At 39.4% G+C, this 27,046-nt stretch overlaps 1 protein-coding gene across 3 annotated transcripts; it reads right to left on the bottom strand.

The window, feature by feature from the left end:
• Nucleotides 1-1,792: 1,792 nt before the first annotated feature.
• On the bottom strand, nucleotides 1,793-26,670 carry LOC124137055 (orexin receptor type 2-like). 3 transcript variants are annotated; one of them, XM_046503175.2, is made up of 3 exons: nucleotides 26,298-26,670; nucleotides 9,385-9,643; nucleotides 1,793-5,433 (listed from the first exon to the last, which is right to left on the bottom strand). In XM_046503175.2, exon 3 carries the CDS (start codon nucleotides 5,407-5,409, stop codon nucleotides 4,210-4,212), a length of 1,200 nt encoding a protein of 399 aa, XP_046359131.1. In that variant the 5' UTR covers nucleotides 5,410-5,433; nucleotides 9,385-9,643; nucleotides 26,298-26,670; the 3' UTR covers nucleotides 1,793-4,209. The 3 variants fall into 3 exon arrangements, with proteins under 3 accessions (XP_046359131.1, XP_046359130.1, XP_046359132.1); XM_046503174.2 differs by lacking the exon at nucleotides 9,385-9,643; XM_046503176.2 differs by lacking the exons at nucleotides 9,385-9,643; nucleotides 26,298-26,670 and adding an exon at nucleotides 14,759-14,990.
• Between the last annotated feature and the right edge of the window lie 376 nt (nucleotides 26,671-27,046).

The raw sequence follows: 27,046 nt of genomic DNA on the forward strand, positions 1-27,046 counted from the left end.
AAACTTCTGAAGTGCGATGTGCCAATCAAGGCTGCCAACCACAGAAATCAGCTGTGTACATGTGGTGCGAGGGACGCCAATAAATTCGTATTTGGTAGTCAAATTCAACATATTGAATAATTAACGTGACGTAACAAATTCCTTTATACATTTTATTTTTTAGATCATTTTTTCAGTAATTCAATTTTTTTGAAAAATTAGATGCTCTTTGAGATTCAGAAGAGGGCGGGGTAGGCATCTCACAATTCAAGGCCATGTAGATAAATCACGTTACAGGGTGGTTTGGGTCCATTAGGTCCAATATGGACATAGGGGACTTATGCAGTCAATTGAAAATAATATTTCAAAATAATACCCCCACGCCAACCGAACCCATATTAATCTTAATGGATCCGCCTTGAGATTCAGAGGAACGACGCACTAACAAGCTTAAGTAACTATCCGGTATTGACAAACACGGCCAGTAGGGGGCAGCTTGGCGACATGGCGACTGGTGGGGTCACTGTTACGTCTTGTCGCTACGGAAGTGTTCAGCCAATTCAGCATCCGCGTCGGCATCCTGTTGTTGTCTGCTGGTGTTGTAACGGGCTTCCGTGTGATGTGTCACGTTTAATATACTACTTGTGATTACCCTTAGATCGACTTATTACCCATATTAACATATCAGTTTCCTGTGACGTTGATATTAAAATATTCTTGTGATGTAAAGCTGGCATATTGCTGATAAAGACGTCAAACAACAAGAAAAATAAATATTTGTAGATAGTTTTTAAAAAACCCGCCTTACAAGTAATTGTTTGAAGCTAATCTTTGAACACGTTTTATTAATTGATACAATTGAATGAATGAGTATCTGAACAATTCTTCAAGGGGGTGATGTGGGAGGAAAATAAGGCAGGCCTTAGTGGTTTCCCACTTTGGTAAAACCCATGTGCACAGACATTGATTGATTATTCAGTGACATGTTTCTACAAGCAGAGTAGTTCATTGTCTATGTCCATACCGATACATAAGGGTAAATATAATGTTGTACGCCGTGCTCAGCAATATTCCAGTCAAGTTGCCGGCTGCTTGGACAACGATTTACACGTACATATTCGTTAAGTCCCTTAACGCTACCTTGGGTTTAATGAGTTTTTTAATATAATACTATTCAACATTTCATCGTCGGCACATGACGAGTCTATCGCACGTCCAATATGTGTATGAATGATATACGTTCACGGACTGAGGATATTGTGCAGTTAGCGTTACACCATCGTCACTGAAAATGAACCAATCAATAGGTTCGCTGTTTATTTTCCCTTCAAATATGCCATCTCATTTCAAGAGGTTGCTAATAATAAAATCTGACAAAACAGTATTCCTCATTGTTAAAACAGTTATTGTTGACAGTTGTTTCATGGTATTGTAGTGAGTGAGAGAGTATGGTTTAAGCCGCTTTTAGCATTATTCCAGCAATATCACGGCGGGGGTACCAGAAATTAGCTTAACCCATTGTACCTATGTGGGGAATCGAACCCGGGTCTTCGGCGTAACAAGCGAACGCTTTAACCACTAGGCTACCCCATCGGTCCCATTGAATTGTAGGTTTGGGACCAAGAAAACCGCTGGATATACGTGACCAGCATAACTCGTTGGGTACGATCGCTCACTAAATAAGTCTTCCCAGGAGAGACATAGGTTTTCTTATAGTTGTCTCAGATCACGGGGCACTCACTCCGACGGACGGCATGGAGATAACGCCCTACTCTGCGTCCTGGTGACCTCATGCTTGAAGATAAACAACACATTTCTCTTTGAACACTTTATTTCAGTCGTTAAAAAACACGACATAAACCGATAAAAAATACAAATTCTCATCCGATATTGTGATGACAATTCCTTCAGACTTATCACAGAGGTTCTCGTACATTTTCAGGTGCTACAGTTATCTCCCTTGTTTCAGCCGCGCTCGAGGCCGGTTATTTAAAACAATAGGGTTGTTGTGGAGAATACAACGAGCCCACGAAAATCCAACGCAATGATGCGCAAGATCAGGAAACAGGACAGTCATTGTACGCTTACAATATATATCATAACAATGAGATTTTCCACGATACATAGTACCTAATAGGGCATGGTCATCCATTTTGTGCACACATGGGTGAATACCTTGAATTAATGTGCGGTCCCGAATGGTGGGTCCTATACATATTTATTCATTACTTTCAATTTTACCATGCCTACACAAAATGTCGAGAATGTACATGGTCGTCATAAGAAACAGGAACGTCATGCGACCACCCGGTGTCCCGTGAAACCAGGGTGCCTTCTGTTGGTGCGATTATACTTAGTTCCAGGCCAACAAACGTCCTATTTGATACGAAGGTAAAAAGTAAACTTTAGTTCTTGAAAATAATTCTTCATACTTTTGTTAGGCAGACTATCCCAAAGAAGTAATTAATATGTCGCCACCTACACTGAATATATAGACAGCTCCATCCATCACGGCGTCCCCCAACTCCCCAATTCAACCCGCCCCTCGAGGTTCTAGTGACGTCTCCAGATATCACCTTCTGTTATTCAGTTGGAATTAGCGAGTATACACTGTTATCGTCCCACTCAGTAAGATGTTTGTAGCTCCCTGGAATGCTTCCATATGAAACATTACTAATGTATGGTTCGAATATTCAGTGAATAGTTAACTATCTTAACCTGACAAATCAAGGTCAAAGGTTATGTAGCTCACCTGAATCGTTGAGACTGGATTACTAACGGTACTGAATGGTTCTGGAGTAAGTATCAACTGACATTAACACTGTATATCCACGTTTACACTAGGGCATGGAATTACCACGAAGACCACTATGGTATTTTCAATATGGTGGCCACTTTAAAAAACAACAACCATGTTTTAGGGCTCATCCATGCAACATATCGACGTGTACCTTGCCATGACATAACCTCACCAGAACCCTGGGACCAGGTGAGCAACAAATTTATGCGACAGTGATGGTTTATAAAGAAGGATAGAGCCAATCTATGTTATCGTGACAAGCAAGAGACCAAATCAACGATTCTGATAAAGGTGGATACAAGTATGCAAGATGAGTCTTCTAGGGATAACTTCAAAATAAATATTATTTCACGGCCGACCGAAACTAATTAATTTTTTGAAGGTCGAAACTATTAAACTATCATCAATTTGTAATAGGAGACAAATGACTATATTATACCAGAATATGGAATCTTCCCATAAATTTAAAAAGCTTTTCTAACAGAGTCCGCAAACAGAAACGTCGCATCGGCATTATTTCAGCCCAATAACGACCTGGGACAGTAGAAAAAAAGCTCTACCAAATTTTCCCATTTCACATCATTTTAAAATGTAAAAGTAAGTATAAAGATAGGTCTCCCAAGCTCTCTTTGTTAAACCTATCCAACGAACAGGTGATTTAATTATTGCGATACAAACGTGTTTCGATTTATACAATCGACTGAAATGTCCTGAACTGGCTGTCAGGGATTATGTGTCCATTTGCTAGATCACTGAAACTAGCACACATGTATCACACGTCAAGGCCCCAGTGGTAATACATTACCCGTCTCCTTTATACGAAAAGAAACGTATGCCTTAGCGTAATGCATGTGAAAGTTCCACAGCTATTGTTAACTGAATTACCAGTCTATATCTGTCGCTCCGGCTGAACACGTTTCTCAATATAATGATTTCCGGATAACACGGATGACGTAAACACCCGATGTCTTTCGATGGCTATATTTTGTGACAAAGGATGAAGTAAACACCCGGTGTGTTCTGATTGATATATTTGCAACAAGGGATGACATAAACACCCGATGTGTTCCGATTGATATAGTTGTGACAAGGGGAGGTAACCATACAGGCCTCGAGTCTGACGGCCACGAGATACAGTTGCACAATGGACTTCAGCCCGACGCTTCAAAAAGATGTCGTTAATCTTAGTCTCCCAAGTGTATATGGCGACAGTCTCCATACACGTATAGCGGACTGTGTATTTATCCCGATCACAATGGTGAAATGGTGCGTGACTGCATTGTTCATATAACCTTGTGACATATCAATGGTTCCTCCACACTAGGTGATACGATATTCAGGACAGTGTGAACTTATGCGATAAATATGCCACATGAAAATGATGTCAAAATTAAATTGGTCCTTTCTCCACTGTTTGGCTATTGCTTGTCTCACCGTTTGCAAGTTTTAAACATTCGTTTAAACACGACTTTACATTCTTTCCTGAACTGACTATTAAGTATACTATAGATGATGGGGTTAACCGAGCTGTTAATAAAGTGGGATCTCACAAGGAAATTATACAGAACTTCCATAGCGTCAGAAGAAAAGGGGTTAAAGGCTGCTTTTGTCACTTTGAGAACGTTGGCTAAAATCCAAGGGAGGAAACTCACTACGAACGAAACTGACAGAACAAAAAAGATGCCAGTGAGACGGGTTGTCTTGAGAGATATGTGTCCCATGCCCTGATTAGGTTTGTACCCCTTGGCCTGCCGCATAGTGTCTGTCTTCTGTATGCCCACGTGGCTCTGTACATAGCCCTGAGTCTTTTTGGTCTCGTCTGACAGACTGGAGAAGGATGAACTATCACTGTTGACAAATCGATGAGTTCGCGGGTAGTCTCCCTTTGGTTTGAGTTTTTCTCCCATCTTTTTGTGCTTCCTCTGCCATAAATTGAAGCCAATTAAGCTGTAAAGTGTTATTAGACAAATAAGGCTGACGAGGAACGTCACCGACATAGTGACGTAGAACACGATCCTCAGAGGACTATCCAGCATCTCGTCGTCCGTGGAACACTCTGTCCCATTGATTCCCGGAACCTCAGTTTCAACTGACCTTTTCCCAAACACTATCAACGAAGGCACTGCCATGACTAATGCGATGAAGATAGCGACGCAGCAAAATATCTTTGCCCGCTTGAGAGAAAATCTTTCTGTTGGTTTGCACAGTTTGTAGTATCTGTCTAGGGCAACACAAACAAGCACCAACCCCGACGCTCCCGAAGCCCAAGTCTCAATGAACCTAAATATCTTGCACGCTGCGGGAGCATTGAACAGGTATGGAAGCAAAAGGTCTGACAGTTCGAACGACATCCCAACACAACAGCAAAACAGGTCCATTATTGCTAGGAAGACTATGAAGAAATTAGAAGTGTTTCTTCGGAACCTGCATCTGTAGATGTAGCAGACGAAGCTGTTTCCTACTAAGCCGCATACCATGAGGACTATGACGTACACAACGACGGGCAACAGGACGAACGCCTTGTCATTGTTGAGAGTCACAAGGTCTCTGTTGTCAGTGTAGTTCACGTCTATCTCAAGCATGTCAAGGGTCATGTTGTCGTGTGATTCCATCTCCATCAGATCCGCCATCTTGGTAGAACGTTGCGTGATCACCTGAAAATACATTTTGCAAAGTTAATTTAAGGTTCTTAGAGCGCTTTGTAAAACTGAAGAGTGGATGGAAATTTTGGCGAATTTGATAAAAAAAATAGTTCCTATTAAGAGCGAATACAGCTTGAATAAATGTAGGAGTGCATTTTGTAATCAAAAATTAAATAGTCGTGCTATTTTGTTGGTAACGTAAACGATATTCAATTATGTAGTTACGGCTTGCAATTGATACATTTACGCTTGGAAGGTACCATAATGTATAAAACTTTCAATTGTACACATTTTAAGTTTGCTGCAGAAGTTGAGATGCGTATCCCTTCCCAGATAGATAGATAAACAAACATAACTAAATATTATTTTTGTCTTTAATGGTTGATTATATGTTCCATTACTCGAGAGCCTCTTCGCGAATCTCATTCAAACAGGGAAGATACATGAAGCGTTGTCGTAAACTTCGTATTCGCAATGTTTTGCAGAACTTCGAAGCACCGGTATCGGAATACACGCACTAAGATATTATACCAGTATGTGTGTCAAACCGATTATACGAAACGAGTGTCAGAACTCTTGTTTCCCCGAGTGACAGCGAGGGTAATACAGGCATTCTGACACTCGTTTCGTAAAATCAGTATGACACACATGCGAGTGTAATAATTTCTTTATTATCCATTATGTCTTAATCCTTTTGAGCTCCCTTTTAGAAAAATGCACTGATCACCACCGCTGTCCAAGAAAAGGACGAATGACGTCAACAATATTCAGCTGTGACGTCATTCCGACCTCATGTCACAATAAGATTCGAATGACGTAAACAATACCGTCTAGATGACGAAAACAATACACTGGTGCGCAAGAAGTGATATTTGCAAAAGTCCAAATACGATTTTCAAGAACTCGGTTATTATTAACCCTATGTGTAATAAATAGGGAATCTCACCCGAGTGTCTTTTGATATCAAATATATCAACATGAGTTGATAAAAGTGGAAACATGCCGAGGCTTGCCGATTTTTGCCACTGTTATCAACGAGTGTTGATATATTTGATATCAAAAGACACGAGGGTGAGATTTTATTTATCATCCAACATCATTCTTTCAACTTTTTCAATTTGTAGACAGTCATTAGCAGTGTTTTCAGTGTAAAAAGTACTGCAAACAGCTTCAGTAGTAGAGCCATTAGTAATGTCATTTAATTGTGACGTCATGGTAACCAGTGATGTTACAATGGTCTGCAAAGAATTGTGATGCAATTTCATTGCAGCGATATCTACAGTATAGATATCGCTTGATCTTACCCAAGCGATATCTCCTGTGGGAGCCAGTTTTGGATGATAAAAGTCAGTTGATGCAATGTAACGCATCGGGGCGCCGTCACACATATTATCTTGGAAAGGGGTAGCCTAAAGACATGGGTTTAATTTTCCACTTTGGTACAAGGAGTGTACCAACTGTAAGTGTCCCCCGCACTGATCTAACTGTAATGTCCCTAACAGCGACTTAAACCTTACTCCTTTTCTCATCGACATTTTCGGAAACCTTTGTCTACCTGATCTGCGAGACATTGCCTGTCAATATTTTAATCCAAGTAATAAATCACACTGTCATCGCATCCAATTCAAGATTTATCGATAATTAAATATCACAATTTCATATGACCAGCAGTGAATTAACCATAATTAAATGCATAATATTCCCACATGTACGTGCGTGGGTGAGCGTAATGGCGGGGATGGTATTGTCCATGTCGTGGAGATAACTTGGGGAAGAGCAGCAGCTATGAGGATCAATGTCATGGTTAATAATGTGCCCCATGCTTCAAAAGTACATCTGGATAATGTATTTCCCAATTTATGAAACTTTGATGAGATGATTGTATGGGATAGCATTGTCATTTATTGAACACATTACAGGACGGTACCGAAACCAAACATTGATAAGAAGTAGCCCAATTTATTATGGGATTATCTGTCGATCGACGTGTTGCATGATACATTCTTTTTCTAACGATCAACAATATATCTGCAATACAGAAACACTCCCGCAAACCGCTGGTTCCTGCCCATTCATCAAAGTAATTAATAAAATAGGAAGTGATATAATTGATGTCAGGTTGCCATATTTTATTCTAAAAATAAACGTTCGGTCAATTTTATTGTAGTTTGATTATCATGTTTAGAAATACATCAAGGGTCCCATGTCTGTAGACGAATGAGTTAATGTTGTTTTATGTAACCGTCAGCACTTCAAGCTGTAACACGCCTGTAGAAAACGGGAATCAACAATAAATAAAAAACGAGCAGAGGAGATATTTTGAAAAATGAATCTACCTGAAAATGATGGTAACATAGGTTTGTCGTCAGGTTATGACAAATAATCTTCGGTGACTGCTCATTTTCGAGAAAAAATGTTGTTTTGATACACTGACTCAAAAAATATTGAGTCTAAAACAAAATCACAAAATATTTGTACCAAGCATTTTCTGGAAGGGTATTTTTTACTAACTAAACAGTTCCCCACTCACTCCCTCATCCGACAATAATAAGTAAGCAACAAGAGGACTGGCCAGGACAATCAGAAAGGACAACGTACAAAAAAGGGAATTTCAATGCCGTGATACTTAACACTTTCAAATACACGTGTAGCTTTTTAACTGTTGAATTGCGTCACAAGGCAAGACGTTCTTTCCTGTGTTTTTATCATGCATGAAGACGTTAAATGTTAAACAGGCTGCCACAAGTGCAAATATCTGCTGAGACAGTCCACGAAATGAAATTAACATACATTTTATTTGACAGAATCAGCCAAATATTCCGTCTGTACTGATTACACAAATAGCGGCCGACCATTAAATAGTTTGTGTGTGTGTGTGTGTGTGTGTGTGTGTGTGTGTGTGTGTGTGTGTCTGTCTGTCTGTCTGTCTGTCTGTCTGTGTCTGTCTGTCTGTCTGTCTGTGTCTGTGTGTGGAGGCTGTATGTGGCGGGTGTGCGGGGGGGTCCCCACAACACACTATTGTTGATAACATACAGTCCCGCTGTAGTCCACGTTGCTGCAGTATCGCCCAGTATTCGTCATTATATATCAGCAATGGCGAAACACGTTTCAAAACAGCCCAGCATATATAATATCACAAAGTTGTCTACGTCGTCCAGAATATATGTGTTCATTATAACACACTGAAGTCATAAAAATAATCGCAAGACGTTACACGGAGAAATATTCGTACCGCGAATCACTGAAGGATAAACCTAAGCTGAAACAGTTTCGATGAGTGGACTACAGATTATATCTTACCCCCTGCAAGAAGGCGATCAACAATCAAAGACATGCTTGGCCAAGCACACTGTACTCGAGATCACCTAGGGTGGGTATATCTAGTTCATTCAAGTACATGGAACTGTTGTTGTCAGCTAACCATTCACGATGTGGTTAATCCATTCAGTATAATATTCATTCATACTGCACTAAGTAATACTCATTCAAATCTACACGGCTAGCCAGGTACATATGTGATCGAGACGGGATTTGGTTAAAGTTTGTATCAAAATATAATGCACAACAATTCACGAAACACGTGTGTTTATTTGGACCATGTCGTATTTTGATCCTAAAGGAAATTCGCGTTCACGGTGCTATAGCTAAATGAGATTTTTTTTTAAATCCAATATTACAAGAGCGCGACACCACTACTGAATAATAATACTGAAACAGAGAGGTTCCAAACTTACACAGTTCGAGCTTTGACCTTAGTGTATTCCACGAATGAAAAACTTTGTATATCGTTATATAGACCTTCAAACATTTGAGAGAGAGAGAGATCTTAAAATGTAAAAAGTACTGAGAATGGGAAAGGAGAAAGTTTCACTCATCAAAAACAAAGTAAATTCGTTTGGGCCTATTACACACTCCTGGAATACAGCAAACTGTCATAACATGTCCAAACATCACTATACTTACAGGCGTCCGATCTGGAAAGTAGCCTCGCGTCCAGTAAGAGCAATAACAATCTCAGTGGGACGTCCCTCCCGTTTAGTGCTTACTTGCGGTTGGTGTTCTGTCAAAGCTCCGAGAGTTAAGCAAGGCGCTATCTAAATACACAGCAGGTCGGGCATGGGCAGGGTGAGTGTTAATGAGCAGCCAATCGCATGACACCATCGACGGTTACACGTGGTCTGACTTCAGAATGACTCGTGCGTTGTAAGAGAACTTGTGACCACTGGAGAAAGGAACATTTGATAGTTTTTAGCTAAAGTTTCAAAACCTGATATTTTTTTTATTTAAAACTATGAGCCTGAATATATTTTAAGAAAACCACCTTGCAACAATGCCATTTTTGTGTCATGCTTCATGTCTTCTTTTTTTTCAACAGTCTGAAGCGTAAATATTTTTCTAAAGAAATATCGGGGACAATTAATGTTTTTCGATAAAATCACAGACCACCACTGAACATACCTGAACAGAGATTCCATATAAATTCAGACCTCGAGCCTGATCAAGGGCTAACATGTGTTAACTAAATACTGTTCAGACAGTTCATCTGCAATGGTCAACTATAGTCAGTTATAACGAACTGACAGTTCATCTGCAATGGTCAACTATAGCTGGGTATAACGAACAGACAGTTCATCTGCAATGGTCAACTATAGTCGGTTATAACGAACAGACAGTTCATCTGCAACGGTCAACTATAGCTGGGTATAACGAACAGACAGTTCATCTGCAATGGTCAACTATAGTCGGTTATAACGAACAGACAGTTCATCTGCAACGGTCAACTATAGCTGGGTATAAGGAAGTCGTTTATAACGAACAAACAGTCAACTATAGCCGGGTATACCGTAGTTATTGTTTGTGTGAATAAAGTAATGTTGAATATAACGAGTGATAAGTTGGGTTTGACGCCGCTGTGAACAGTATTCCGCTTATATCACGGCGTGTCAGCTTAAAGTGATGCAGGTCTCAGACGGTTACCACGTTGGTGAAACCCAAGAGCACGGGTATGGTGCTGACAAGCCTTGAAACATAATTGGGGAGAGGTTCGAACCCACGATCATAGGTTCCTGGCGTGCCAAAGGGACGCAACTCTGCACATTGAATTGCGGCACCTTAGATGACTTGAATATAACAAACTTGCCCCGGTACTATCAAACCTTCATAAGAAGAAACTAACACTTCACACGACTTGAAAGTCAAAAGCAACACTTCTGACGTTCTGCTCGAGATGCCCATTAAGTGTTTTGGAGGTTTTGCAATATCGAACCCCTCCACGTCAACACCGTCCAGCAATGACTTGTCATGGTTGGTTTAATAACAGGCTAATGGTAATTCTATTTCGACTAAATAATAAATAAGGCCAATAAATCTATCCATCCAAGTGCACGTTGACATGTCACCCTTCACACTCTTCAAAACGATGTTTTGATCCCGAAATTATCTCGAATATGGTCTCGAAATACGGATAACTCGACATTATTCGATGGCCCCGAGAACTTTCAATGTAATTTATCTCTGATGTCTGAATGAAGCTTATTTTGACAGTTGGCTCGTCACGCATAAGACCCGGGTTCGACTCCCAACGTGCAAACAATTGGTGAATTGCTTCTTATTGCCCGTCGTAATCTGGCTGAAATATTGCTAAAAGTGGCGTAAAACCGAACTCATTCACTACAGTAACATAAGCTACAGACGGTCGCTAAAGGTAAATAATAAGATTACGAGAACACGCTATAAGCACTAACCTCTTGGGGACTATACATTCAAGTAGTGAGCTGAAACCTAAATATGGAATGTAAGCCAAAAGTTCTTGGTTGTCGAATATGTTTTCACCAGTACTTATTGTCTTTGCGAATGAGGGGACACGGGTGACCCAGTCGTCTAAGGCGTCTGTGCAGAGTTGCGTCCCTTGGGCACGCCAGAAACCTATGATTGTGGGTTCGAAACCCAACTCACTCACTCACTTTGAGAATGAACCGTTCTGTACTTATTGGGTCGGGGTTTGGTCACAGTATCTTGTTCAACCCATTCATAACTGGCATGTTTCCATGATCTAATTATATATACACAGAGACGCAATTAGACTGACACGAGATATGGAGATATTAAGTATCACAGTATCACGACCAAAACAACAATATCATATCACGTTTATTCATTCAGCTATACGTGATGCAACGCTATACTGGTAACAGTACACCAAGCCCCATATACATTCATGCTATTGTTGTATCTCTTTGATAATTAACATTTTATTGAGACCATTTTTCATTCAGACTTAGAGGTCACACTGACATGGTGTGATATGGAATATACTACTCAAAACAAGTTAAAGAACATCCACAATTGGAAGGCTTCGAAATGTCCACCACCTATAACAGATTAACTGTATGTGGTGATATGAAAAAAAATCGGGTGTTCTTAAACATCTTTTGAGTATATACCTATGTAAATATAAAATATGTACAGTCATGGCTTATCGTGAGGCATTACAGAGAATTAGTAGCTAGATATATTATCGCCGCGTGAATACCCGGTATAGAATTGGCCTCCAGCGACCCATGCTTGTCCAAGAGGCGACCGACAGAACAGGTGGTCAAGCTCGCTGACTTAGTTATACATGGCATCGTTTCCCAACTGCTTAGATCGATCCTGATGATGTCAGTCGCTGGATAGTCTGGTCCAAAATCAATTATTTACAGACTGCCGACATATGGCTCGAATTATACGGAGTGTCGCGTTAAACAACAAACAAAAGCTATATCATCACGGTTTCGCCTATCTGTGGTTTAACCCTTTGGGGACTCTGTTTTAAGAACAATCTATTTTTGTTCCCCGTCTGTATCTAAGAAACTATTTATGTCTTCATCACTATCGAACAATATATTCATTTTCACCATATACGCAAAAAATGTTGACTTTTGTGCACATTTTCCTATAGGGAATGACAGATGTGTTAAATAGGCATGAAGTAAACCTGACCATAAATCTGAATTTTTTTAAAGATAAGGTACTAGCTAACTTACTACTGTCATACATGGCTGTAATGGTACTAACCGCAATATCGTTTGATGTATTCGCACATATTCTCACACAACTAACGGGCCGGACATCTAGTTTCTGGGAGATGCCGGAGACTTAGAAACAAAATAGTTTTTCGATCATTGCTTCATGATATCATTTTTTTTCATTTAAAGGACGAGTCGGACAAAAAAAAAATTCTTTCAACAACATATGTTTCATGTCATCAAGCATGTCCAGTGAACAATTATTATTATTATCTGAGGCGTATTATTTCCCCCAGTATTTTCCTAGAAAATGTCTTTAATGAGTACGAGTTTGTCGACGTCTGCTTGTAAGGACATATTCCGGGTTACGACCCGGCAACTTCGTCATTGATGACCACCGACACATATAGCAGATGAAACAGCGTTCCTCCGGTTTAAGGGCGCTCATACTGTCACGTGATCATACGCACTATTTTCCTCCGGATATTGAATACAGAATTCGTACTCTTAACTCATCCTAATTCGTATGGCAACTATCAAATCTACCTAGATGTATAGGCTGCATATAATACAACCGAAGTTAAGTGGGAAATGTTTTAATGAGGTTCATTTCCAACGTTTAATTTCACTCTCCTTATAAAATAACAAACAGTGAAAGGTTTCTTGTTTTACATTTGAAACATTCAATAATTACCCAGACCCTTATTTAAGTCGCACACTAATGAGGATGATCAACCAGTAAAATAATTCACGAGGCACTGTAGCCTACGTGCACTGTTAAATATTTACAACATACTAAAATGCATATCAAATTTATTTAATTTTTAAAAAGACAAATCGTTTTCGAGCTGCTGCTTCTTAATTATCACGAGGCACTGTAGCCTACGTGCACTGTTAAATATTTACAACATACTAAAATGCATATCAAATTTATTTAATTTAAAAAAAGACAAATCGTTTTCGAGCTGCTGCTTCTTAATTATCATTTTTTGGTCTTCAACGAGAGAAGTACTTTTTTTTTTTCGCCTACACGGCTTATTCAGGTGTAATCCTAGACAGCTGATTAGTATATGAGTGTAACACAACAACCAAGGAGATGAATGAGATGATGAATGAAAACAATAGTAAGCAAAATAAATAACAGGATCAATAAGAACACTGATGTTTCACTCACTCACTCACTCACTCACTCACTCACTCACTCACTACCAGTAAAACAAACCTCATCGTTGTACACTTTCTAGCCATTGATGTGTGCAAGTATGGTGGTATAACATGAAAATCGGTAATGTCATCACTAATACCGACATTGTACTCTATACTCACAGGACACGTTCACACTCATTCAGTGTTGTTTTAACACTGGCTGAAAACACACACACACTATCATGAAACGGAGCTTACATAACTTCTCATTAAATCACAACAAAGTTTTACACAGGCAAACACAGACATTTATATGAGAGTATAAAGCTATGGAGGAATTTAATTACATATAACATATGCAATCAATAGTCTGTTATGTAAGTGCAGAAAGAGCAGGGTTTCACTTGTGGCAGAACACGCGCACACAGCGACACACACACACACACACACACACACACACACACACACACACAGCGACACACACACACACACACACACACACACACACACACACACGTGTGCTTGTCGTTATATATGTGACTATATTTGAATGACGTTACCTGATTTCACGTCACACAGTCAAATCGTTCGGATAAACGAATTTCCGGCTTAACGAGTCACTTTTTATAGTAGTGATGTCTCTTTAACTAGAAAGGCGGGTTTTCGGATAAACAGAGCCTGGACTGATCCGGTGTGTATACAATAAAATATCAACGTTCCTAATATGCTATAAGGTGTCACATATTGTCACATATATTCTCGCAGCTAAATAGATCTACATATCGGTTGAAAATATCTACCCAAAAATAAACATTGAAGCGTAAATATTAAACTAAATCTAACAATCCCGTGCAACAATATTAGAACATATAAATTATACATTCAAATGTATAAAATCTACTAAGATAAACTTTAAATAATGAATAAAAATTCTCTTATATGTCTTTGTTACTCTAAATTACAGCATTATCTTTTAATGTTAAATGTGTTACAATAATTCAATCAGATTCTGTCCAAAATCCGTGTCACGACCTATGACAAGTGAGACGGGTCACGCGCTTCATGGACCTAGTGTTGTATGTCCACACAACACTGGCCCTGGGGTCCGCCCTTACCCAACATTGCCCTTACACACTGGATGTGATCTTGAGGGGATATCCCTGTAATGACATAATACTACTTACATTCTACCACAATAGAAGGTCCCTCTAACCACGACTGGGCTACGACCGGTCAGCCCGCATCCCCGCTCGTCCGTCTCGTAGGTATGTCTTGTATCCATTCATCAATGGAGAATATCATCGCATCAATTAACCGACATTCGCTCAGAGGCGCGTCTCCCTTATTCAACAGGAAACCAGGGGATTCTCTCCGTATCCTCTGTGTTGTACATCAATGTTTACAGCCCAAACACCACCGCCTTCCACCCCCGCACTGACACGCAAACAAATGGCCTGAAATACGCAGGCAAAACCACTTCAAATAAAAATAAAACCACCACGCCATTACAAGCCTGAATCCCAGTTCGGTTAAGTTAACAAGTAATCAGCGACAAATCTTTTGGCATGGAAGTAAAAACGTTGCCTCTTTCTTTGAGGAAGTGTTTCGAGGCAAGATTAACTTATCATTGGACCTCTGGGGTAAAGTAAACAAGAAGTATTTGGTAATACTAAGATATATGGCTGATTTTATCTGATATGTATTACTGGCGCACCCCTTGGCGGAATGCCAAACACCTATGTATGGCTTATATTGTGTGGTTGTGTTGCAGAGGTAAGCAAAGGGACTTTATACCGAGAAGCTGATGTGTGGTGTGCAGTGTTGAATTATTTATAATATTATGTACAGGTAAACCTAAATCCACTCGATATCAAACATACATTGTCAAAACAGGAGCTTGAAACTATAAACAAACTATCAATATTCAATTGATAAAAATAACATAACATACACTATTGAATATTAAACTGTTATTGCACATGTAGAAAGTGACTTTAAAAAATTAAGCTCCAAAGGTCCGGATTAATCAGATGCAACTGTAGAAATGCTCTCCATGTATGGCGAATATCATTGGCAAGCTGTTCGCCTGAGGAAGGATTAATCACGTAATCTTCAACCTTATATGTGTATGCCCTATTTACGTCATTATGAATGAGTGGTATAAAAACGTTGTTGAGAATATGATCAGCATTCCTACATGAATGAAAAATCGCCTTCCATGAGTGATGAGTTCAGTTGCAATGTACGCCGCGTGGCTGGGATATGGGGCCTACGTGCATGGTCGTTGTGGTGCATGTTATCTTCCTGTTGGAGACCGTCCATTTGATAGTCTGACGGTGAGCTTGGGAATGTTTTGAAAAAATAATGTGTTCCTGAAATAAATTGACCCTAGATTTTACCACCAAATATTAATTGTTCGCTGAAAAAAAACAACGTGTGAATACACACTCCTATTCAACATATAATTGTTCTGTTTCTTAAAAATATTTTCCAAAATATCGATTAGGTCCAAATTCCAAATGCAATACTGACCATAGCCGAATTTACCATTTATAATCCTATTACTATATACCTATAAATACGATCATACTGGTCCTTTAAACTATGCTGTCCTCTGCCAAGACGAGGTTGGAATATTAACAAAAGTGGCGTAAAACCATACTCGCTCCCTTTCAAACGTTGCGATATTTCATGTAGGAAATGACTTAAAGATGTTGATGTTCCTGGGCATACAACGTTCAATACCGATTCTCGTTCCATGAAAATAAATAATTATACCAATAAATAAGAATTAAACGTGGTGAGTCATCACATGACTCCCCTCATCCACGTATAATGTTGGGAGGTTTACCTATGCAAGGTTATTTTGTGCGACCTTCACCTTTGTCAGTCGATAAGCTCATTAAATGACGCTATAATTACATATGAATACACCTATTTCTGTTCTGACCTTACAGGTAATACACAAATCGGTAACACGCGCAAGACATAATCTTTTTTAATTTGTCTGGAACTGACAACATTTTGAAAGGGTTTGATTGAAATTACAGAGCCGTACAAAACACGTACGTATGCATCCCGATTTCAAATTGAAATGAGTGCGGGAGATAATGTTGTTTAACCCTCACAGTCAGCAATATCCAATCTATACTGCTCAAAAGAAGTTAAGGACCACCCGATATTTCCATACAACATGACAGATGGAAAATGTTTCTTCAACTTCTTTAGAGTAGTATATATCATGATGCCTTGTAAAACATCTGTGACAGGACAGTTTAACAATAGTCATATGAAGAAATCGGGTGTCCTGTCATGGCATATTTACTATAGTTATCTAAAAAAAAGTCGGGTGTTCTTTAATGTCATTAGAGTAGTATATATCGTGACGGCGTGTTAACAAATGGGTCAAGCTGACCAGTGGTTCGCAGCATGATCAACGGTCCATGCCGTCGGATCACGGTGACACACATTCAGCCAGGTCACACATTGTGACTGTCCCGTCTCTATCAGCCGCTCTCACCACAAGCACGCTTCACTGGAGACCTGTTCTTCGCTGTAAACCCACGGGGAAATTAACGTTAATAGATTCCTCTGAAGTTATATAGTTAAAGGACATCGTTGTACACGATACTACACGTCCAATATCATTGATATGTACTCAAAAGTCGCGGAGTGTAAGAATAATCATGAAAATGATTTTCAAGGAAAATGCAGGTTCTTGAAAGAAAATGCGACCTATCCCACAAGTCTCTCACACTCGCCTTGGCTGTGCTCTTGTGATTGAAGACGTGCATCAATGAACATGATCACTCACCTGTGACGAGACAACAGGTATGAGGCAACGGGTTCGCCCCTTTCCATGTGTGTATCAATATGCACAGACCTGCTCGCTGCCGACATCGGGGGATTATGAATGATTATACTTTGTGAAAGTGAGCGACCCAATAGCGTGTGAATAAAGCCCTTCCCTGTTGTGTATACAGTCCGGAGATAAAGGGGTTATTTTGTGTCGGTCTAGACACCCCAGTATTCACCCCTGGTGGAATGTGAATCACAACCATTTCGTGAACTCATTGTGCTATGTTTGTTTGTTTTTCTCAAAAGGGCTGATTATTACACACTTATTAGTATTAGTATTGGTACTATTATTATTTAATAAATGACATACTTCACTTTGTTCATTTCATGGAGAGAATGTTTTGGCCACAAACAACAGAAATTATTGATTACCTTTTCCTTGTTGATTATATTTTTCGCAAAGGGCGATGATTTATATCAAAATAATTAAATGGCAACATCCACGTTGGTATTCTGGAGTAGAACTGGTTCCTAGAAACCTATACTTCTCGTAAGAGCTGAGTTAAAGGATTTGGGATTTCAGACACGGAGATTTGGTGATTTCATGTCATCGTATAACACCACGGCGTAATGAACCAGACCTGATTATCTACAGGACGCTGGACTATTGCCCAGTATGATATACAAACAAACAAATGGCAATATGTAGTGGTATTAAAGACATTATCCTGGGACTGATGGTATACAGTAGAGGAGAGGATACGCGATTCCTCTGCACTTTAGGAGATAATTCATCTCCATTTAAACAATAAGTCGTAGTAGGTAATTAATTACCTAAACTAATAACCTGTACCCGAACAAAAGTTTCGAAATACGGTTTGGAGATTCCGATAAAAAATGAATTAATCTTTCAGTTTTTGTGTGCTTATTTCAGGGCTCCAGATAAGCTGCGTATCTGCGTAAAATATGCATCAGAAATGCAGAAATACGCAGTAAAATAAAATCCAAGCGTATCAAATACGCAACGAACATTACAGATGCGCTACAAAAATAAAACATGTGCATATCATAAAAATATTGTGAAGTAACCCTGCGTATTCGATTAGCAAATCAGCAACTTATTTTGAAAGTATAAACGGGCATTCCGTCAACCTTGCCAAACTCCACGATGACAGTTACATCATGATCATTTGCCATCACACTTTCTTGTGGAAGTATCGTGGTATTCTTGAGTACTATAAAGCTCTCGAACCCACACGACACCAGTTTGCAGGGACTAGATGAATAGTGTTATTAAATATTTAACTTAAATACCCACATGTGTAAAAACTAATGGTTAACAGAAATTTGAATACCCAGATAGAATTACTGATACCCAATGATTTTAAAATACATGGGTAAAATACCCACAACACCAAAAGCTTATCTGGAGCTCTGTTAATTCGCATGTAAGTATTGTCACCTTCAACACTCTGACATGCTTTGTGCACTGGGATAAGATTCAGGATATAAAAAAACAACACTTCTACTTAGCCTTTATAAAATTGTCCACAAAGAAATTAACAGTAAAGCTTGAAGGGTTCCTTTTTTTTAATTGTTATTTTTTTTCGAACCAGTCTAATGAATGAGCCGTTTACCTTCCATGACAAAACGATATGGTCTCTAAATCAACAGGTCGATCCGGATAAACATACACGTAAAACTTCATTTATTTTTTATGTAGCCAGTGTATAGATTCGATCATTAAATAGCCTTTGCAGATGTCCACATTGTAAAAAAAATAGGACTTTAATGCACTATCGACTGTTACACACAGGTTATTCACTCTAACGTTCATACCGGCCACATACATAGAGATCATTGCCCGCGCATGCGTGTCAAACTGAGATCATGAAACGAGTTTCAGAATTGTAGCATCTCCCGAGCGAGAACGAGGGTAATACACAAGTTTCGTAAACACAGATGCGAATGGAATAATTTCTTTATTACCCATTAACTTTTTTAGCCTCCCTTTGGAGTGAGTGAGTGAGTATGGTTTTACGCTGCTTTTAGCAATATTCTAGCAATATCACGGCGGGGGACAAATGCAGAATTGTCGCATGACGTCAACGACCTTACGTCACAATATGATTCGAATGACGTAAACAATGCCGTCCACATTTAATTTTAAAGCGACTACAAATGTAATTATGAATTTGTTATTCCCAATGTCAAATGTAGTACCAGATTATTTGAACGGTAGTTCAATTGGATGTATATCAGACTAATGTTGGCGAAAAGACCGAAGTGATGCAGATGGTGGACGTTTTCCACTTTGGTGAAAACCACCACTGTTCAAGTAGTACCCATCCGTCCTGTACCCCGAAATGGAAGAGTGTGTGCACCTGCAAAACCGACTCAGTCTGGAGTATTCCGTCCGGGTTTTGTCCGGAATTTTAATGTGCGTGAGGAAAGGGAAATAACTCTCTGTGCTTCAAGAATAAGTTCTATCACTCCCCAATTTGGGTTGAGGCTTGTTATCCCCCGTCCGTCACGTTTGCAGGTTTGTCAGGTACATGCTGAACTGGTGCCTTTTGCTATTTAGAAATTTTAGAAATATATATTTTTTACGTTTCCATGGCAACAAGATGGACTTAGGTTCCAAATTCTTCTTTTTTTTACAATATCCATGACAAGTTCCATCTCGGTTAAAAAAAGGTTAGGGTTTGTTTAGATTTAATTATGTCATTAATTCATTAATTCTGCATTAAGGGGCGGGGGGGGGGGGGGGGGGGGGGGGGTATAGCCACGTTAGTGACAAACTCTTGTTTATTTTTCCGTGAACAATCCCCTGATGATAACAGGAAAGGTATGGTGCTCACAAACCCAGCATCGTGGAGGATGGGGGATTTAACCAACAAAAAAATCATATCCCGGAGGGTTCGAACTCTCTCACATCTCTGGAGCAAATTCCGGCGCCTGATACACACTAATAGGAGACTTCGAGACTAGGTGTGAGCTTCACTACTTTGGTGGAGCCTACGAACATGGTGCTGACTGACCAAGGAACATAATCATGGAAAATCTGGGATTCGAACCACCGATCATAGGAAAGCAACTCTGCACACGCTCAGACGACTGGGTTGACCATGTCCCGTGCTAGGGGGAATTCTGTAAATGAATCGCTAAAAAAATAATAAAAATAAACTACTCTCGTGAATTCACTTTTGAAATATGGTAGTTTATTTTCACTTGGGTCGGTATTCACGACAGTGTATGTTTCGTCTGTTAACTATCAATGCCATGTTTCTTTCTAAGAAGACTCTTTTTCCGAAGGATCTACTCTATGAAACGTTGATACACTTCTTAAGTATAAAGTAAATGGAACACCGTCAAATTGATCTATTTTTGCCAACACATTTCTGCCTTCAAATATACAATAAAAAGAGCCCAGTGTAAAATCACTGTAAACACTATATCAAATCACGTGTTGTTTTGGCAAATACATGTACAAGTTATATTACATCAGGCCTCAAAAGTGATGGGGTTCTGATTAACCGACCTATCCACTATTAAGGTTCTGGTCCTTGGTATATAATAGTTGCACACGTCTTTACAGAAAAACAAACAAAACAAAGAATACCCACAAAAATATGTACAATACAAAGCATAAGTCCACAGTAATTCTCGAACATGGTTGGAAAACGTTTTTTTAAAAAGCCACCTACTCTATCTTGAAGGTTTTTTTAAATCAGAACAAAACATTTTAATGCCTAGATTCGAGGTATATATGAAGCAAATATCATTCTGTACGTGGCGCTGTTGAGCTAGATTTTGTTAATGTTCAACTATATATATATATCTGGGTGTGTAAAGAAATTCGCAAATAATCACACAACAGATTGTTCTACATGTTTCAGCTTTATCTTCAGGGAAAAGTGATTACAGGTACCGATTATATTATGACGTCATTATGTCGTGATGTATTCTGAATTCTCCCTGAAAATCCATCTGAAACGTGTGGTTGTCTTTGAAAAAGGTACAGTAAACTACGTTTATAACGAACACCTTATAACGAACTTATTGTTTTGTCCCGACCATTTGCCGTACATATGCTGTATATGCTTATAACGAACTACGGTTATAACGAACTGAAATTAGTGATCCCTTTGGGTTCGTTATAACCGTAGTTTACAGTACGTTATTTCAGTTTCTGATTCTGTATATATACGGTTGTTATGTTCTTTGTTTATTAAATGTCGCCAACTTTTCAACGTATCTTGACTTTATAGACAACTAAATTATAATAGAAAGGTTTTGCAATGAACGAGGTTTGGATGATAAGGGCTCTTTTTGGTGGAAAACTGAACTAACTAATGTAAGTTATGGGACATGTTCAGTTAACCGACAACTGGCCTTTCTTCTCTCTTATCTTCTAAATTTATAACATGATCAAGTCAGGAGAGAAGGGGTCCGAGGTCTCATCTTTTGATCTTCATAATATGTATATTTTGTATTGTTTAATGCCCAAAGCATGCAAGTGTTGATCAAAGTAATTCTCATTCCAAGGAATATACATCTGATTATGTTCTGAATATGTTGCCCATGGCACAAAGCAGCAGGTGTTGTGGTCCAAAACACCTTGTTCAGATCTTACCGTAATTGTCCTTTGGACTATGCATTCAGATGGATTATCATTTAAATCCTATTTGTTTTACACAATTTCTTAATAAGAAATGTACGAGAAATGAATGCCTCAATATTTGTACTGAACCACATGTGGTTCCGATCATCAAACCGGGCTTACATAACTTCTCATTAAATCACAACACAAATTTCATAGGCAAACACAAAGCGACCCATCCATAAAAGTCGCTTTCAGACATTTATATGAGAGTATAAAACTATAGAGGAATTTAATGACATATAACATATGTAATCAATAGTCTGTTGTGTAAGTGCAGAAAGAGCAGGGTTTCACTTGTGGCAGAACACACACACACACACACTAACACACACAGACACACTAACGCGCGCACGCACACACACACACACACACACAAATAACAACATAACAGCAGCAAAGCCATTAGTGTCCCTACTTATGATTCTAATCAGTCGCTGGCTTGTCTTTCATACCAGCGACACCAATAGTCTCCAAATGCATCCCAACCCTGCAAATTCCCATTTGAAGCTTTTACGAATCCAGTATTTTCCCTTCAAATTATACAACCGGACAGGATGCCCCGATGGCGGGCATTGAAGAAACGGGACCCCCGGCTAAGGAAATAACTGTACACACCAGTTCTGGGCGTTCAACCTGAACTCCCCCTTCAACTCTCCACTCCTTTCATGATCAGCACACCTGGCCTAGCACACACAAGTAGCATTGTCATCGGCTTGTCCATCTACCCACTTGCCTTATACAGAGAATCTACACCTCTCAGTGCAAAAGAACCCAACTCCATACCTTGCACAGAATACAAAATTACCGCACACGTGGTCGTTTAGTAGCCATTTACACTACCTGCTGACCAGATTGTAAACCTGTTTGAAACATAATTGTGCGTGTGACAAATACACACACGTGTGACCTTTACCTTGGGTAGAATTTAACCTGGAAAATCTTCTAACCTGAACAGTGATAAGAACACCCAAAACATCATACTAGCCCTCGCGATACCAGGAACAACATTTCGGGATGGCGGGCTAGTGATAATTTCTAAGTCTACGACTGAATATACGACTTGCACTAGACTCAACTCAACTCAAATTCAATTCATCACAGCTGATCGTACAATGAAATATGAAGTACAGTAAACTACGGTTATAACGAACACGCTTATAACGAGCTGACGGATATAACGAACTAACTTTTTAGTCCCGACTATTTGCTGTAGTTATGCTGCATATATGCTTATAACGAACTACTGTTATAACGAACTAAAAATAGTAGTCCCTTTGAGTTCGTTATATCCGTAGTTTACTGTATTGCCTAGTGTGGCAAAGCGACTATGTATACGTTAGACATACGAACCTGTGGTTCTAATGCACTGCTACAAATATGAGCACTGTGTAAATACATTTACATGTAGGCATGAGCTAAGGTAAATGTAAATTTACTTAGGTTTAAATCTGCAGGAATACATAACTACCAACAAACATATAACTATAGTTTATCGTTAAATCTCTATTTGGGGAATATTTGTTTATCATTTAATTAGTAAATGATTTTGTGTAACAAGTTGACGTAATATGACGTCACACGATCATTACACCGCCTCGCCCAGTGTAGATGATGGATATTGGCATATATATATATATATATATATATATATATATACTGCAATGCACGGAGACCGACCGGTGATAGGCGGATAGATGAGACTGACATAGGAGATAGACGGAGAGGCTGTCTGACCATTACATAGGAGTCCACTGGTATGTTGCAGATAGACGGGGAGGCTGTCTGACCATTACATAGGAGTTCACTGGTATGTTGCAGATAGACGGAGAGGCTGTCTGACCATTACATAGGAGTCCACTGGTATGTTGCAGATAGACGGGGAGGCTGTCTGACCATTACATAGGAGTCCACTGGTATGTTGCAGATAGACGGGGAGGCTGTCTGACCATTACATAGGAGTCCACTGGTATGTTGCAGATAGACGGAGAGGCTGTCTGACCATTACATAGGAGTCCACTGGTATGTTGCAGATAGACGGAGAGGCTGTCTGACCATTACATAGGAGTCCACTGGTATGTTGCAGATAGACGGAGAGGCTGTCTGACCATTACATAGGAGTCCACTGGTATGTTGCAGATAGACATAATAAGGGCCTGCAATTGTTGTTTTTTAGGGGAGGTTTTACATTGCTTCAAAACACGCAAGATTATTCTGTGAAATCAAAGACCAAACACTATATATGTATATACATCTATGGCAAAGACGAACGTTTCCTTTTTTCATAACACATGTTTTTCAGGACACGCACACGCACACGCACACGCACACGCATACCCACCCGCACACAGAATTTAAACGGGGGGGGGGGTCAAATATTTGTACAAGTATCACTTGTCCCAAACTTGTATTTTCATGAGTCAAATAAAACTGTTTTCTATAAAAAATATAAATCCAGGGGGTGCAGTTGGCTACGGCACTGGTCAGCCCCCTTCACAGCAAGTCATATATTGTGAATGGACAATGTTTAGGATGCACTGGAAGCATAGTTGATAGAAAAGGGTCATAATTCATTGAGTGTTAACTTACAACACAACATTCTCAACAACACATTATTTGTTACTGCAGATAACTATAATCATGTGATAATGAATGGGCGGACCACAGGCACATAGCATAGTTTAAATAATCTCCTTCTGTCCATGCAATATAATACTAAAGGCTTATAGGTTGTGGTACTATGTGATCAAAAGGGCTAGTGGGAGTGTTGTTGTTGTTGTTAGTATTCATTTTCTATTATTAATAATAATGATAATTATTATTATTATTATTGTTGTTGTTCATGTTCTATGATATTTATTGTGGTTATTATTCATTTTCTACACGTGTTTGGAAGCTATACATCCCATTGGATGTCTCAGAATCTCAGCAAATGTGCCTACTTCACTATTTCAATAGTTCTGGAAACTAAAAACTTAACATAATTGCTTACTTTTCACAACACATTCATGTTTATTGTAAAGCATTTGTTATTTCTCCAAAACCTCAATATACGAATCGTGACATATCAAATGATATGTCTGAGTAAACGGAAATGTTCTCCGTTACCATGGTTACTCTGCATATAAATGCGTTTAATTTTTAGTTTAAACTCCTAAAAGCGAACGTATTAACATTTTACAAAGTTAAAGTAACATTCCAATCACTAACTTAAGTTTGATGTCTAATACAATATTCATGATAGAGATCAAGGTCATCACAGTAGCCGCAGTCACTATTACATCTACAGCTGCCTTGTGTTTGTTTATAAACCAAGTCTTAAAATATTCAAATACCTGTAAACACATCATGTCTAATATCAAAGCAGCCCTGTCCATCCAATTTGACCTAAAGTTTGGTTACTTCAAATCACTGCCTAGACTTCCAAGTTTTCCACAGGCTTTGCAGTGGCCCAGCCATTTCCTTTCGTCGAACAAGGAATAAACAATAATATCCTGCAGCCTTTCACTTTGTGGATACACTTTTTGTATGTGTGCGAACACCTACACATACGTCAACAACATCCCGATAATTTTAATTTGGCGAGGAGTGGAGATGATGTTTACTAGTAAACAATAATAAACACGCAGTGCCTAACGCATAGATTCGCCCCATTCAACTGTCGGTAGATAAACCTACGCACGGGGAGATAAAGCAAAATCGTCGGATATATTTATACCGGGAGTGTAACCCTGCAATAAAACATCTGCTTACTTCCACATAATACGGAAAATGTCAGTGTGTGTATTTGCTAATTAATTGTCATACTCGAATTACATCTGAAGTTCATGCTAAAAGTCACGTGATGTAGACAATGGGCTGAACTAGCCAGTCCCACCACTGCACATTTAAATGACCTGACCCCTCGAACGCGATGTGGTTTTACGCTTGGCTGACCGCGCTGGTCGGGGACTGCTTCTCAATGACAAGACACACATTACGACATTCACCAACGCTTGCTGCTTGACAAAGGCCGTATGCGTAGGACATGTCTGGTGTTTAACAAACCAGCCATTTACTGTTATTAATGAGCAGCAACAGAATGCAACACATGTACACGATGTAGTGATATACCAGCCTGTCGCATATCTCAAGGGTGTTGTTCTTTTAGATATCTTAGACGCTAGGTCATAGAGGGTCACGCGGACTAGCTATGTCAGAGTCAAATATAGATTATATACTGAGGAATACGCATACACACACACATATACAATACTATATACCTTATGTGACGTTCCGTGGCCAGATTTCACATGGCTGGTCCTCTGTCAAGCTGACGTTTTCCGCAACCAGTCTGGGAGAGAATTTTCTTTGTGGGACTGTCAAACGCTGCTCGTAGAGCCTGATTTCCTAGCCTGGATCGGCAGTATGGACTGAGGCAAGCTTGGGGGTTAGGCTTCTTCAAGTTAACTTATAGGAGACTTGCTCGACCATGGTTGGTCTTCTCCTGACAAAGTGACCGATTGTGATCAAGTCTGGCGAGTGAATACTGGTGGTAAACTTTTCTGTGACACGGTAAAGTAACCAGCGGTCAACCGCTGAGCTATGCTCTGGTTCTCGTTCACAGGGCTTTATGCGCCCCCGCCTCAACTTTTCTAGGACTTTCAACCTAAGTAAGTAGACAAATAGAGACGCGAAAGCATCGCTGCACTATACGCAGGGGAGGTAACCGGTACGGTCACCGCATCAATTGTTTCCCAAATCGAGTGAGGTTATTCCATCTGCGCTACGATGACCAAGGATTTTTGTTGTTCGGGGAACGATTTATCTAAAGCTGACAAAACTACTTGGTTTTGTCTTTTCTTGTTTTATTTCGTTCTTAAACTAAGCATGAACCCGTCGCACAATTCCATCGGAAAATGAATGAAATGCAATTTCCCCCCAACCTTTTGTGAGTTTAAAGATAAAAGAACTTCACGTCAAGATGTAGACTTGGTTGAATAAAGCTTTTTTTCAGTTCAGTACATGTCAT

Source organism: Haliotis rufescens, unplaced genomic scaffold (genome assembly GCF_023055435.1).
Source record: "Haliotis rufescens isolate VD_foot unplaced genomic scaffold, xgHalRufe1.0.p SCAF_3, whole genome shotgun sequence".
Lineage (NCBI taxonomy): Eukaryota > Metazoa > Mollusca > Gastropoda > Lepetellida > Haliotidae > Haliotis > Haliotis rufescens.